This window comes from Megalobrama amblycephala, linkage group LG5 (assembly GCF_018812025.1).
Source record: "Megalobrama amblycephala isolate DHTTF-2021 linkage group LG5, ASM1881202v1, whole genome shotgun sequence".
Taxonomy (NCBI): Eukaryota; Metazoa; Chordata; class Actinopteri; order Cypriniformes; family Xenocyprididae; genus Megalobrama; species Megalobrama amblycephala.
This window is the reverse complement of record NC_063048.1, coordinates 1,907,902-1,923,102: the sequence shown is the minus strand read 5'-3', so window position 1 is coordinate 1,923,102 and position 15,201 is coordinate 1,907,902. Positions and strand designations below refer to the sequence as shown.

The 15,201-nt window shown below is 38.4% G+C and overlaps 1 protein-coding gene across 1 annotated transcript in view; it reads right to left on the bottom strand.

The window, feature by feature from the left end:
• stxbp6 (syntaxin binding protein 6 (amisyn)) overlaps positions 1 to 15,201 on the bottom strand; it is a 35,620-nt gene that overhangs the window by 18,681 nt on the left and 1,738 nt on the right. The window contains exon 2 of the mRNA XM_048190364.1: positions 7,951 to 8,149. Coding sequence (XP_048046321.1) covers positions 7,951 to 8,104 — 154 coding nt within the window. The 5' untranslated portion in view covers positions 8,105 to 8,149. The remainder of the gene's footprint in view (positions 1 to 7,950; positions 8,150 to 15,201) is intronic.

Sequence of the window (15,201 nt, the reverse complement as noted above, 5' to 3'; positions counted from 1 at the left end):
TCAGTGCAGCTTCAAAGAGCTCTACATGATCCCAGACGAGGAATAAGAGTCTTGATCCAGAGAAACCATTGCTCATTTTCTAAAAAAAATAAACATTATATACTTTTAACCTAATATACTTTTCCTCCAACTTCAAAATCATCCGACATCGTCGTTTGATTTAGTCTTTGAATGTTTGCCTTGTAAACACCTACGTCACGCATGACCTTTCCAACATGATTACGTCATGCGTGGAGCATCTCAGAGCAGTGCAAGATGAGCATTTGTGGTTAAAAAGTATATAATTTTTTTTTTTTTTAGAAAATGGCCGACGGTTTCTCTAGATAAGACTCTTATTCCTCGTCTGGGATCATGTAGAGCTCTTTGAAGCTGCACTGAAACTGACATTTGGACCTTCAACCTGTTATAATAGAATATACTTCTTGATATACAAAAAACAAATTATATCTCATGTTACTTAAGAGTCAGCGGCAAATTCCCGAAGGACTGGCCGAAGTCTCAAAATGCAAAGCCCAATCTTTCCTTAAAAAGCTGATGCACAAACATATTAACAACAGAAAAATGATGTGAATTTCAATTAAATATTTGAATTGACTAAATCTAGTCATAATAATAACAACTATTTAGAAAATTACCATAAAATGAGTAAAAGAGCTGGTCTTTGGCAATTAGCAGAGAGGTGTGAAGTGAGATTGGAGCATATGTCAGTTTCATGGTCCTGGTGGGCAGAGGTCTGAACTACAGGGCTCCTGTGGTGTCGGTGTTTTAGTTATTAATTCACCCTGACTTGGTGGACTGAATGAATTTTCCCAGTTCTTTATCAATGAATGCTGTTGTTCCCTGGGAACTTTGAGTGCTGAAAGTCACAGTTTGTTTTTGTCTTACAGGGATTGAGTTGCATTTGCTTAGGAATTATTAGACCGACACAGAGCAGTGTGTTTCACAGCCGGATAAGAAACACTCTACTGCAGCAGATCTTGAGTTTTAGGTGTTGAACAAGAAACATTGAAGGTTTAGGAGTGTGTACTTCATCTGAGAGCTTGAACAATTATTTTGACATTATACCACCAGATGCAATCTCACTATGATATCATAATGTATAAAAATTGCCATTCAACTCTCACATCTGCACAGAAATACCACAACTAATGTCATATTGTCACCTGTTATGCATGTTGGACTCTTAGAAATGTTTCCGTTTAGCATCACGCTCTTGTAACTCGGCCACACTGACAAAGTGCACATAGGAAAACGTTTCAGACGCAAAAAGAAACTGAAGGACAAAAGCAGGGAAAAACAATACCAGGAAACATCAGAACAAAAGACTGAAGAAACAAAACACTGAGCATGTGCCAAAGCTAGGGCTGTAAGGATGAAGTAAAAACTTGAGCTTTATTTTCCAAAATATCTATTTTAGCAGACTTGTGTGATTAGTGAAGGATTTGATCAAATGTCAGCGGGACAATTATTGAAGGACTACCACAATTCCCATGATGCAGACTGAACTCAACAATAAGAACAGAAACTGAAACACTTTAGGTCAAAAGATTTTCTATCCTTCTAAAGAAGACAGTTAGCTTAGGAATACAGCAGGTCTCTTTCACTGAGCTTGTAGTTCAAAAGCTGGTTTGTGAAACACGGATCAGAGACACTTTCATAGCCGAACAAAAGTAGATTCATGTCAGACATGCCAACATTCCTGAATGACTGCTGGACAAAGACACTTTGTGTTTGTTATCTGCTCTCTGTCCCAGTAAATATTTGGTAAGGACAATTCTTGACATGACTAGACTTGGAATTATAAGAAACGGAGGCATGATTCTGAGTTTTTAAAGTAACTGTGAGACATTAGCTTTGAATTATGCTGTAACTTTTCTCAATGTTGCAAATGATTAGATGACATTAAATTACAATAAATGAGTCTAAATTCAACAATTGTGAGGCAAAAAAATAATTAATACTACAATTTTATAAATAAAAAGTAATAATATACAGTACAGTCCAAAAGTTTGGAACCACTAAGATTTTTAATGTTTTTAAAAGAAGTTTCGTCTGCTCACCAAGGCTACATTTATTTAATTAAAAATACAGTAAAAAACAGTAATATTGTGAAATATTATTACAATTTAAAATAACTGTGTACTATTTGAATATATTTCACAAAGTAATTTATTCCTGTGATCAAAGCTGAATTTTCAGCATCATTACTCCAGTCTTCAGTGTCACATGATCCTTCAGAAATCATTCTAATATGCTGATCTGCTGCTCAAGAAACATTTAATGTGTACAATTGTACAAAATATTTGTGTACAATATTTTTTTTCAGGATTATTTGATGAATAGAAAGTTCAAAAGAACAGTGTTTATCTGAAATCTAATCTTTTGTAACATTATAAATGTCTTTACTGCCACTTTTGATTGATTTAATGCATCCTTGCTGAATAAAAGTATTCATTTCTTTAATTTCTTTTCAAAAAAATAAAAATAAAAATTCTTACTGACCCCAAACTTTTGAACGGTAGTGTATAATGCTACAGAAGCTTTGTATTTCAGATAAATGCTGTTCTTTTGAACTTTCTATTCATCAAGGAATCCTGAAAAAAAAAGTACACAACTGTTTTCAACATTGAAAATAATCATAAATGTTTCTTGAGCAGCAGATCAGCATATTCAGAATGATTTCTGAAGGATCATGTGACACTGAAGACTGGAGTAATGATGCTGAAAATTCAGCTTTGATCACAGAAATAAATTACTTTGTGAAATATATTTAAATAGTACACAGTTATTTTAAATTGTAATAATATTTCACAATATTACTGTTTTTACTGTATTTTTAATTAAATAAATGTAGCCTTGGTGAGCAGACGAAACTTCTTTTAAAAACATTAAAAATCTTAGTGGTTCCAAACTTTTGGACTGTACTGTGTTTTGGGTTGTAATTCAGGATGTAACGCCACAAACCATAATACATAAAAATCAAATGGAAAGTTAGTGAAAAGTGGTAGATAACTTTAAATGAAGTTTGTTTTCCAAGAAATCAATTGACATGAAAGGCACAGAGACAGTGACCGAGACGTGCTGCAGATGTGGTGAAGAAGCACAGACACTCAGGAACTGAAGAAGCCACACTTCCTCTTCATAGGCAGGGCGACTGGATGACAAAAGCCAAAAGTCATGTGATGGTGGAGGCTGATTTTGCACATTCAGTTTTTGTGGTGATGTTTATCACTGTAATGAGGTCCAAGCAAAACTCAAACCACCGTCTTTGAGAATGATCCCACTGAACAAGGACCTTTTTGTTTTTGTTGTTTTACTTCATTTCTGGCTATTAACTATTTTATTACTATTACATTTTCTGGCTATTACGTACTTTTGTACTTTTAAAATGAAAATATGTGAAGTTGCCCTAAAGTGACAACAGTAGATAACTATGTAGACAATGTGACTGGTTCAACAACTCGGCTATCTCTAAAAAAAAAATCTCCACTAGATTGAGTAATCTGCTTAAACAAGGAAGTCAAGGAAGCATTTCATCTGTTCTCACTGGATCGATCTTACGTATCATCTGACAGAGAGAAAATCACATGCTCCACAGCTTGTCATAATGTTTGCAACATTGACAGCCAAACTGTTATTATTATTAAATAAAATTATTACAGTTTTTATTACTCATTTATTAGTTACTAAAAGTTCCCCTTTTTCAGATATTACCTTTTAATGTAGTGTGTAATAGAGCTATTTGTGAATGTAAAAATCTTTGCACAAAAAATGAATACAACTTCAAATTGTGTCAATCACATTTACACACCGCCTCCATTCGTCCGTCATAAAAATAATTTGGATCCGGTTGAATTTTCTGTGTTTCTGCCATCCGTAGCAAGCATTTGAGAGGTGTTTTGACAAATCAGAGCCACCGTACAAGTGCACACCAAAATCCAGAATGGCGTCTGACAAATAAAGTGCGGAATACATATATATTTGTGGTATTATTTTTAATGTGTGGCTCCAGTATCGCTAGCAAAGCGTCAAACTGAGCCTCTGACATCCTGAAGAAAACCCTGAAACGCTCGGGATAATCCCGCGGAACTCTCCTTCCTCTCTCTATGCAATCTCAGGATTGGATGGACCCAATATTTCCTCTTTCTTTTTCTCTTTTTATGAAGAGAGAGGACAACAAAATCATCCTCACTGCTCGAAGACTCTTTGTATTGTTTAATTAATACGCATCAGACTCAGTGTGCAAGTTTTCTGTGTAGGATGACGAATACGAAAGACGCATATGAAAATGTAGTTGTATCTGAGACTGGAAGAGTTTGGTTCATGTTGTTCATGTCGAGAAGACGCTGTTTTCTGCTGCCCACTGTGATGAGACTGATACGGTAAAACAATCTGACGCCGTTCGTATCACTGTCAATCAAGAGCTGAAATTCAATTCTGAATACGTTTCTGACATCCGCTGTAAACGTTCGACCAATCACAACAGACTGAGCCATCTGACCAATCAGAGCAGACTCTAGAAAAGGCGGGGTTTAGAGAGAGCGAATCCTTGATGGAAGCGTTTCAGACACTGAGAGAAAAGAGCTGATGCTGCAGTGGATATTATGAGAATATTACAGTGTTTTTGATCTTGGATGAATGTGAACCTGTTGTAAGAGACTCCAAAACAACATTAGGAACCTTTAAAACAGCAAAAAAGGGGCATTTTAACTATATTACTATTGTTTATTCTGATAATTATTATTAAATAACTCCAGCATTTATTGAGGATTAGTGTCTTTAATCATGTTGATGTGGCCGCTATTTTATAAAAGCAATCTCCCTTTAACCATAGTAAAATCATTCTCTTACGTATACTGATGCATCCCATGTTGTTTTCAAGAAGTCTCGTCTCCTTACCAATAACAGGGCTACATTTCAATAGTAGTGAGGTCAGGACTCTCCTCCTCTGTTGTTCATTTTCTCCTGTATTTTTGACTTACTCAACTTCCTTTGAATCAGAGTTCACAGAAACACACACACACACACACGATGCGGTTTGGATTTCATTAGTCCGCCGTGACGGAGCAGCGGAGCCCCACGACATTGATTCCTTCCACCGTGATTCACAGTTGGATCGAGACTCCGCGTTGGCACCGGGAGGAAGGAAACGCCTCCACTCGCCTCACGGCGGCCTCACGCTCATTGTAGTAATATTTTTTTGGAAAGCCGTCGTTTCCTTATGTTAATCAGAGACAGCTCAGGAACACAGGTGTTATCAATCACAAGCACACATGGTATAAATCCTTCTGTAGTCTTGCAGAACACACTTCTGACTCTAGACGTGAAGTCTGGTTCACTTATCAGCGTATTCTAGACAAGAACTCACATAGAAAGACGTCTGACTGGCATTCAGAAATGCTTTCTTAATGTTGCTGTTTGAGCATGACAAAGTGTCAGTGTTTCTGAACTCCATCTTGAGTTTTCTTCACAATGTTCCTCATTTAAATAATTCATACAGAATAAAGGGGCAGGGCCTGGTTGAGTTAGTTAGTAGTGTGTTGAAACCACAGACTGTAAAAACATATGGACGTAGTGTCCGTGACGTCACCCGTAGATTTCTGAAGAGCATTTTTGAAGCGAAAAGGAGGCCGCTGCCATATTAGCTGCACGTCACTCCTGGATAACTGAAAATGGGCAAAGAGGCGGGACGTGGTTGGAACTGAGGCGCTGAAACCACGCCCACCTAGCTCGACGTGATCATGTTAGCAGGCTAAAGAAGCGATCTATCGATCTTAGACACTATCTAAAATATTAACAAGTTATGTCATTAGAAAGTTCTAAAGGTTTACTGTCAATCTACGGCGTCTTTTTAACGATACAGATGCTCCAGCGACAGTAATTGCAATGTGTGTCAGGTGTGCAAATGACAACACGCAAAATCAAATGGGACTTCACACGTTTATAATGAAATAGTGATCGCAAGGTGAATCCAAGCTGTGGCACTTGGGTAAAATATCCACGAGTGTCCATTGAAAAACAAAAAACAGTACTTTTTGTCCACAAAAGCGTTAAATCCATGAAATATTGATTTATTATCCATTGTTTGCATCACATTTCTTCTGAATGATCTGCTCTCCATCATCGTTCTTCAAGAAATTTGTTTATGTTGTAAAACTGTATATGATCGTATACATTACACTCTCTCAAACAAATGAGCCCGCATCCAAAATATAATTTTTGCAGCAAAATGCAGCAGTTTTAGTTATAATATCCAAGCAGTGCTGTTTGAGTTTTATATCCTCCCGTCATTGTCATTGTAGTAAATCTCAGGAAAAAGACTTTTAGCCAATGCCACTATCCATGTTTATTTTCCGCATGCGAGAAATCTACACAGACGCACATCTGTCTTGAGTCTCAACCATTAACACAGCAAGCCATATTATTTTATAATTGTATAAAATAATCCCAAAAAAAGCACAAACACGGCAGAGATGCCAAATTCAGCGACTGGAATTAGCTGAGGTAAAGTGACGGCTCACAGACAGCAGCGTGATCCACCTGTCACACAAGTGACCACGCCCTTAATTACGCAGAACTTTAAGGCTTAATATAATTTAAATGGATGAGTTATAAAAAATAAAAATAAAAAAATCACCCCTCAGAGTTGTCATGAAGGGCAAATTTAGCAGTATAGACCAAAACCACAATTTGAACCAGGCTCTAAACATGTTTATTTCTGCTGTAAAGTTGGGCATTTTAACATGGGACTCAATGAGATTCTGCTCTCTTTTGGAGCCTGTCCCTAGCGGCCAGTCGATGAATTGCACCGTTATGGTAAGGGGTGGGACATTTCCCAAACACTAATCACAACACACTGCTCCAGCTGACCAATCAGAGCACATTGTGCTTTTCAGAAGGAGGGGCTTCATAGAGACAGGAAGTAAACAGAGCGTTACTGACAGACTGGGAAGAGAGGAGCTGAACAATGGAGAATATGAGGAGAATAATCAACATTCAATCTAGTAGAGCACAAAAACATCATCAAGACTAGGGCTGGACGATTATGACCTAAAATCAAAATCTTGATTAACTGAACATTTTACCTCGATTACGATTAATAATTGTACCTCGATAAATTGATTTTGTTTGTTTTTTGGCCCTCATAGTTCACGTACAAGGAGTGTCACTTACAAACTCACTTTCAGCAGTTATTTTACCTATGGGTTGTAAGATACAGATAAATTACAGATAAATGAGCACAGTATCAGTACATAATGAGAGTGATAGCGTGTGTGAATTAGTCAAACCGTCTCTCTATTAATTGTGAAGCTGTGGGTTGTAAATAGTTACTTCAAAAGTAGAAAAATATATGCTATAACAAGTTGAGTTTCTAAGCTACTTTAGTGATAAATCACAGGACAGCGCTGACTAGTTTCTGTTCCTCAGTGCACGCAATCTTCATGTTTTATAAAGCGAGCACGGCAGCTCGATATAATACACATCTAATCGTCTAAATCACTTGAATGTCCAAACCGTAAAAAAAAACGACATAATATGGCCTCTCTAAGTAAGTGATAATTTACATCCAGCCAGTTTTATTGTTAAAGGGTGATCAGAACCCAATGAGAAGAGGAAACAATCGACTGAATGCATTACTGGAGAATTCAGCACGCAAACAAAAGCTGCATATATCGCAACTGTTGTTGTTGTTGTTGCATTCATAATGTATGAACATACAATACATTATAAATGAGACCCGTTAATGTCAACTTCATTTGAAACATAACTTGATAGCAGAAACTAAAAATTGGACTAAAACTTGATCATGCAGCACTATATTAAAGAAAATACCAATCATTAATAAACCTGATTTGAGGAATCGTTCATATCTGCAGCTCAAAGGTTGTGTGCCACAGTTTAATAGTGATCAAATCAGTAAACTGCAGCGGTAATGAGAGAAGACTTTACCTGACAGGCAAATGAATGTGCTGTAGTCTCCCTGGCCTCCTGTAGCCAAGAATGGGATCTTCTTCTTCGTCCTCCTCCTCACCTGCACAGCTGCCAGCATCCGTTCATCGTTCGGAAGAAAGACCGCCTTGTTGAGGGCCGATTTGGCACTCATTGTAGCCGATGGCACAGGCAGGGCGACAGCAGGGCTCTCTTAACTCTGACGACAGAGAAAATGAGACAGAGGCCGTTTCTCAATATGCGTCAAAGTTTGGTTCCAATACTCAAGAACGCATGAAAGTCCTCAGATGCACTCTTGATACTGAGCATGCATCGCTGCAGACTTGAGAGAACTGAACCGTTAAAAATCCCAGAAGTAATCGCAGACGGAGGATATACGCTACTGGAGTAAAGAGTACATATACTCAAGTTGAGAGTATAAGCTGATATCATCTTTGAAACACAGTACAACTACAAAGTAGCCAAAAAGTTACCCTAATTACTCAAATACTTGACACCACTGTATTTAACTACATACATCACGTGTTTTGAGCTTTAATAATGTTCTCATCTGAATCACACAACTATCTACACTGAAACCAAGGTTCATTTGGCATTAGATGTGTAATCGAGACACCCATTTGAATCTATAGAAAATGTAGAAATAAATGACAACAGCCACACATACTGATGAAGAAAACACTGACATGCACAAACATACATTAGAAGAATTTTTAAACTACTTATGAACTGTAAAGTATTTGGATGCAGCCTGTAAGTTCTTTTGAACATTCAAGCATGAAAATATATTCTAGAAGAGCCCCAAAAAACTAAATCAAGACTTAAAAAAGGGCATAATATGGCCCCTTAAAGTAAGGGATAACTTATATCCAGCTGGTTATATCACAAAATAAAGTCAGACAGGGTGATCAGGACACAACAACCCACTGAATGCATTACTGGAGAATTCAGCAGTCAAACAAAAGTGCATATCACAACTGTTGTTATTATTGTTGCATTTATAATGTATGAACATAAAATACATTATAAATGAGACCTGTTAACGTCAACTTCATTTGAAACATAACTTGACAGCAGAAATATCATATACAAAATTGGGCCAAACTTAAACTCTGAATACTGACCTAACATTACAAGAAGTTAAGACCGACGACTATCTTCAAGAACCAAACCAGACCCACTCACGCAGAAGCCCGCGGACACACAAATGACAGCTGGACACGAACACATTCAGTCTGTCAGCAGTCATTGTGGACTGGCATATGTGAGGCGGCACAAACTCACGATCTCTTGTGTAACAGAACAAAGACTCACAGTTACACTCACAATGCCTGAAAAACGGCACAAAGCTCTTGTTAGCAAACAGCAAGCCTGAAGGCAATGGCTTTATTTGTCATGAAAAGGTCGGTGCTGCTGTTGTCTCAACCTAAATGAGAAACAAATGGCTTTCAGAAATCAAATTTGTCGTTTTTCCACTTGATGTCAAACTGGCTTGGCTCTTTTCACACGCGCACTCCCTCGGTCAGGCCATATAGTGTCGGAGCATCCCGACTCCTGGTTTTGAGAACATAATGTGCAAAAGCACTCTTTTTAGGGGGTCTGAAGCCACATCTTTCATCTCAGCCCCACACAAACCTGATTAATATACTGTCAGCACCCTTACAAATCTGTATCCTCCCAAAGCTGAATTTTCAGCATCGTTACTCCAGTCTTCAGAGTCACATGATCCTTCAGAAATCATTCTAATATGCTGATCAATTTTTGCTCATTTTAAAATATGATATTATATAGTGTTATATTGTATTTTTGATCAAATAAGCGGAGAATTCTTTCAAAAACAAACAATGAATTATTCCAAACTTTGGTAGAATCAATGTACATAATAAACCAAGAGAATACTGAAGGAATTCTCCAGGAAATATGAGTCAACTACAAAACAAAGGGTGAAATAAAAATACAAACATTCACCGAAAACACAGAAAGAACAGGAACTAGCAAGTTAGTTTGGCCTCTTATAAGCAACAAGCACGAGAAGCAGAAGCACTGGAAAGTGAAGTCAAAGCAGTGTTTGTTTCCCATCAGCCAGTGAAGGGGCTGTGAGGATTTTACACCACAGAGCGGAAAATATGACGATCCGCTCAGAATCCAGAGCGAGGAAGGAAAACACATGAAGCTTAAGGCCTGCGACTGACTAAGTGAAATCTTAACTGAAAGCAAACAACTTATCCAAAGCAGACAATTAATGGCACAGAGACAGAGGATGAGTAATCATTATCTCACAGTATTTTAATCTTTCATTAGGGGCCGAGCACTGAAGGTACATACGCACTTATTGTCTGTTAGTCGTCATCTTCTTCTCTCCAAAGACTCTTACTGCGGCCCACAGAAGAAGATTGTGAGGCTGTATCTCCTCAACACTTAAGCGTATTGAGATGAATATTGGTGCATGCCGTCATAAGCATGACCTGAGGTCACATGCAGGGTTTCAGGACAGCACCACCTACTGGTCAGGAGATATGAAAAATGGCTATTTTGCATACCGAGTCGAATGATACACAATTTTCCCATGTTGACCATTTTGGTCATCACCTATTTTGAATTTTGTCGTAAAATGCTATATGTCATCGGCACCTTGCCCTGGAGGTACTCAAAGTCAGAAAGTACCACCATGTGGTCAAAAATTATCTTATGGCGGCCAATAGGACCGTATGGTAAAAAGTTGTGAAATTTGGCACATTAATCACAGCAATTTGAGTCCCTAACTCAATCCCTCTAGCACCATCAGCTATCCAAAGTTGCACTCATGTTTGTGCTAATAACTTCTGATTCAACTGATCCTTTGCTGGGAGTTTGATTGACAAGCGATCTAACCAATCATAACGCAGAATCCGCCATTTTGTCCGACAAAGCAGTCAGGAGTTAGAAGATTAACCTCGGTGGACTTAAGCTTGAAAAATGATGTTTACTTACGCGTTTGAAACAACATTCCTTCTCATGTTCATTCATGTTTATTTGTTGCTATAAATGAACTAGTAGGAAGAGATGATCGGTTCACGAGCCTCTTGAGCTGAGGTGCTACAGCGATCTGTCACGACACGTTAAAGAGCCACAAAACAAAGCAACAGTAACTTTGTGAAGGGTCAATTGCAACCAATGACATCATTTTCCATCATGAAAATGTTTCCGCCATTTTGAATTTTCTGAAAATGTTACTTTTTCAAACTTAATACCAGGCGGGAGCGGGCTGGCGGTCCGCCGCGAGGCGTGCCACCGCCTGTCCCCGTGTCCCCCTGCCTCTCGGTGCCCCCCGGATGCCCTTGACTGGGTCGTCCGGTTTTGCCTGGGGCCCAGAGCGTTTACTTTGAAAAAATTAGAGTGTTCAAAGCAGGTCGCCCGTCGCCACTGAATACCACAGCTAGGAATAATGGAATAGGACTCCGGTTCTATTTTGTGGGTTTCTGGAACCCGGTGTCATGATTGAGAGGGACGGCCGGGGGCATTCGTATTGCGCCGCTAGAGGTGAAATTCTTGGACCGGCGCAAGACGGACGAGAGCGAAAGCATTTGCCAAGAATGTTTTCATTAATCAAGAACGAAAGTCGGAGGTTCGAAAACGATCAGATACCGTCGTAGTTCCGACCGTAAACTATGCCAACCCGCGATCCGGCGGCGTTATTCCCATGACCCTCCGAGCAGCGTGTCGGGAAACCAAGAGTCTTTGGGTTCCGGGAGGAGTATGGGGTACCACCAGGAGTGGAGCCTGCGGCTTAATTTGACTCAACACGGGAAACCTCACCCGGCCCGGACACGGAAAGGATTGACAGATTGATAGCTCTTTCTCGATTCTGTGGGTGGTGGTGCATGGCCGTTCTTAGTTGGTGGAGCGATTTGTCTGGTTCATTCCGATAACGAACGAGACTCCGGCATGCTAAATAGTTACGCGGCCCCGCGCGGTCGGCGTCCAACTTCTTAGAGGGACAAGTGGCGTTCAGCCACGCGAGATGGAGCAATAACAGGTCTGTGATGCCCTTAGATGTCCGGGGCTGCACGCGCACCACAATGGTATTGAGATGAATCTTGGTGCGTGCCATCACAAGTATGACCTGAGGCGACAAGCAGCGTTTCAGGACAGCGCCACCTACTGGTCAGGAGATATGAAAAATGGCTATTTTGCATACCGAGTCGAATGATACCCAATTTTCCCATGTTGACCATATGGCCGTCACCTATTTTGATGCTATATTTTACGAACATATTAGCGTATCATTACGAAACTCAGTATGCATCATCAGCACCATGTCCTGGAGGTACTCAAAAAGTCAGAAAGCACCACCTTGTGGTCAAAAACTATAATGAAATTCCAAAAAATGCTATTAATCTGCTTTTGATTAATCTTAATGAAACTGATCTTCTTAGGATTCCTTCTTTTAAGTTATATTTATGGGTTTTTGTGCCTTGGAGAGGACAGTAAAGATCAGACAGGAAAGCATCGGGCAGAGAGAGGGGGGGGCAGGATCGGCAAAGGATCTCCAGATGGTAATCGAACTCGGGTTGCCATGAACGCATTTGTGCCACATGTCGGTGCACTAACCACTAGGCTATCAGCGCCGACTTAGGATTCCTTCGGTCATACCAAGAACAATAATACCAATTATGCCATAGTCGGACAAAATTGTTGTCTGCCATTTTGAATTTCTTTGAAAACCTGCTTCTTTAAACTACTCAATCAGAGATTTTGTCCTAACCAGCCGCGACGGCGACACGCGAATATTCTATTTTAGAAACGGTTTCTATTTCTCCGCGACGTCACGGCTGAAACAGCAACGCAAAGTATTGCAATGTCAATATCAGGTACTGTTTATGTGCTTTATTTAATGTTAAAAGAGTCTAATGTGAGTTTGAATATCGTTCTGTGTTCCCAGCTTTTTAGCTGTAATGAAAACAACACTGGATAATTCGCCTCAGATCTTGAAAATAAATAAACGGGCACAAGAATGTTCAAACTGTCGACTCAATGCGAACAAACGAGTGTATTCTACGACAAAGATTGGTTCAGTCACTCCGTATGTACTTTAAATAATATTTAAATGGTGTAATATTTATGAATTTTACTATGTACTTGCCCATTTCATTGTGTCCACTGTGCTCTCTTCTGATTGGCTGTGGTTTTTAATTGATTTTATGGCTTTTCATTGTCACGTTGCGTCTAGTGTGGACAGTCAAATTGCTCGTCGCTGGAATCTTATCGCATCAAAGCTTTCTGATTGACCGAACCGCTCTCGAATAACGCTGAGGCTGTAACTCTGCAAAGCTTCGGCATATTGAAACCAAATTTTGTCATTGTCATCTCACACTGACCACATGACATAAATTTAGCTAAAAGCACCACCTATTGGTCAAAAGTCATAGGCAATTTAATCATATTACTAGTGATTCTATTTATGATTTTCAGCCACTTTTACTGAACCATCTAAAATTGTCTTTATTTACTCATTATTGCAGTCTAATATCTCCTTATTTTGTCCCTTTTCTAATTTTCCATTTTTATGATTCAATTATTTATTAGCTTTCCATGAACCGCAGTGGTTTGTGAACCCCTGAATCAGCACAGATGTAATAGACTTCATCTGCTGTTTATCACCTCTTTACTCATTCAGAAATCACTTTGGCTTTTTCTCTGACCCATTCCCAACTATTTCTCTAAAGAGTTATCGACAATAAGGGGTATTTACCATATAAATGTTGCATCAAGTCAACATAATAAATTTATGCTCATATAATTTCCGCCATTTTAAAACACACTAATGATGTTTTGCGGTGACACATTATACTTATGTGGTTTCTCGGGATAAACCGAAACATCTGAGAGGGATATAAAACCTTCTACACTGGCGAGAACGGTTGCTGTTCACTTTCAAATGGTGCATAAATACAAGGGCTGTGTCCATTTGGTGTGGTGATTCAGCAGAAGGTGAGAATTATTGCCAAGAACCCAATAGACAGCCATGATTCAAGACACCCGATGTGGACTTCATTATATTTAGACCAGAGTTCCTGAACAATCCCCTCATAAACCCTAAATCAGATCAGAAGCAGCGGGAGCCCAAAGAAAGAAAAAGCCCAACTCAAGCAGTTTGAATCATACAGAAATGGAGTAGGATTGATAGTTCTGGACAGATCGTCCTGTATTTTTGCCTATTGACGTCAGATATCACCAGGGGAAAAAGTCAATGCTTCTGTAGAAAATACTCAGGACAATTTATTTCTCACTAAGAACTGTGTCACGTTATGCTTTAAAGGAGAAAGCTTGGCTTTACAATGTAATTTGACAGTCCAATAAAAATTGCAACTGTATTTTTTCTTAGATAATGAACTGAAATTCTGTATCAGATGTTATTCTGTTGATCAAAATATCAAAAAGTAATGTTGCACAGGGGCACTATGTCCTATTTTGACTGAAAATGACTAAACAAAACATCAAAAAACGACATGTTTGGTGAATTATGGGGGAAAGGAGCATTAAACTACATTTGTAGTGAACATATTAAAAATCTTTTACAAGCTATAAAAAGTAAACATCAAGTGATTCAAAGAAACATTCACTTTATATGATTAAAACATTTGATTTATAGCTTTAAATAATAAACATTGATCAGTGCTTACATAAAACGCATCAAATATAGTCAACAGAAGCTCAAATACACGAGAACCAAAGAGGTTTGTTATTGTGCCTGTTATTGGTGAGTAAATGACGACAATTTTTCATTTTATTTTCATGTCTGTACATTTATTTTGACAACTTCACAATATGTTTTTTTTCTTTTTGTTTTAATGTAAAATTTTGTTAAATCTTTTTAACCATGAATTTTATTTTAAATAATTTAACCAAACTAAAATTCCAACTAAATTTACATATTGACAGGTGAATGTGATTTTCTCTGTCAAAAACAGAATTTGATCATTATTTTGCATTACACCTAAGAAATATACATAAAAACAGGTCTTTTTGCAGGGATTATAATCTAGACACAACTCTCTCTCTCTCTCTCTAGACTCTTTTTATAATGTATCCATGTCTGTAAAAATGTACATTGCTAAAAATAAATTAAATTGTAAGTAACTTTTTTTCTTTCTTTTTTTTTGCAAACATACCAAGTAGGTATTTTCAAAACACGCCATCAGAATTTCATTTTGGTTGCAAATTTACACATTTTTGGTTTATGTTGCTCTGGTTATACGGCACACGACAGTC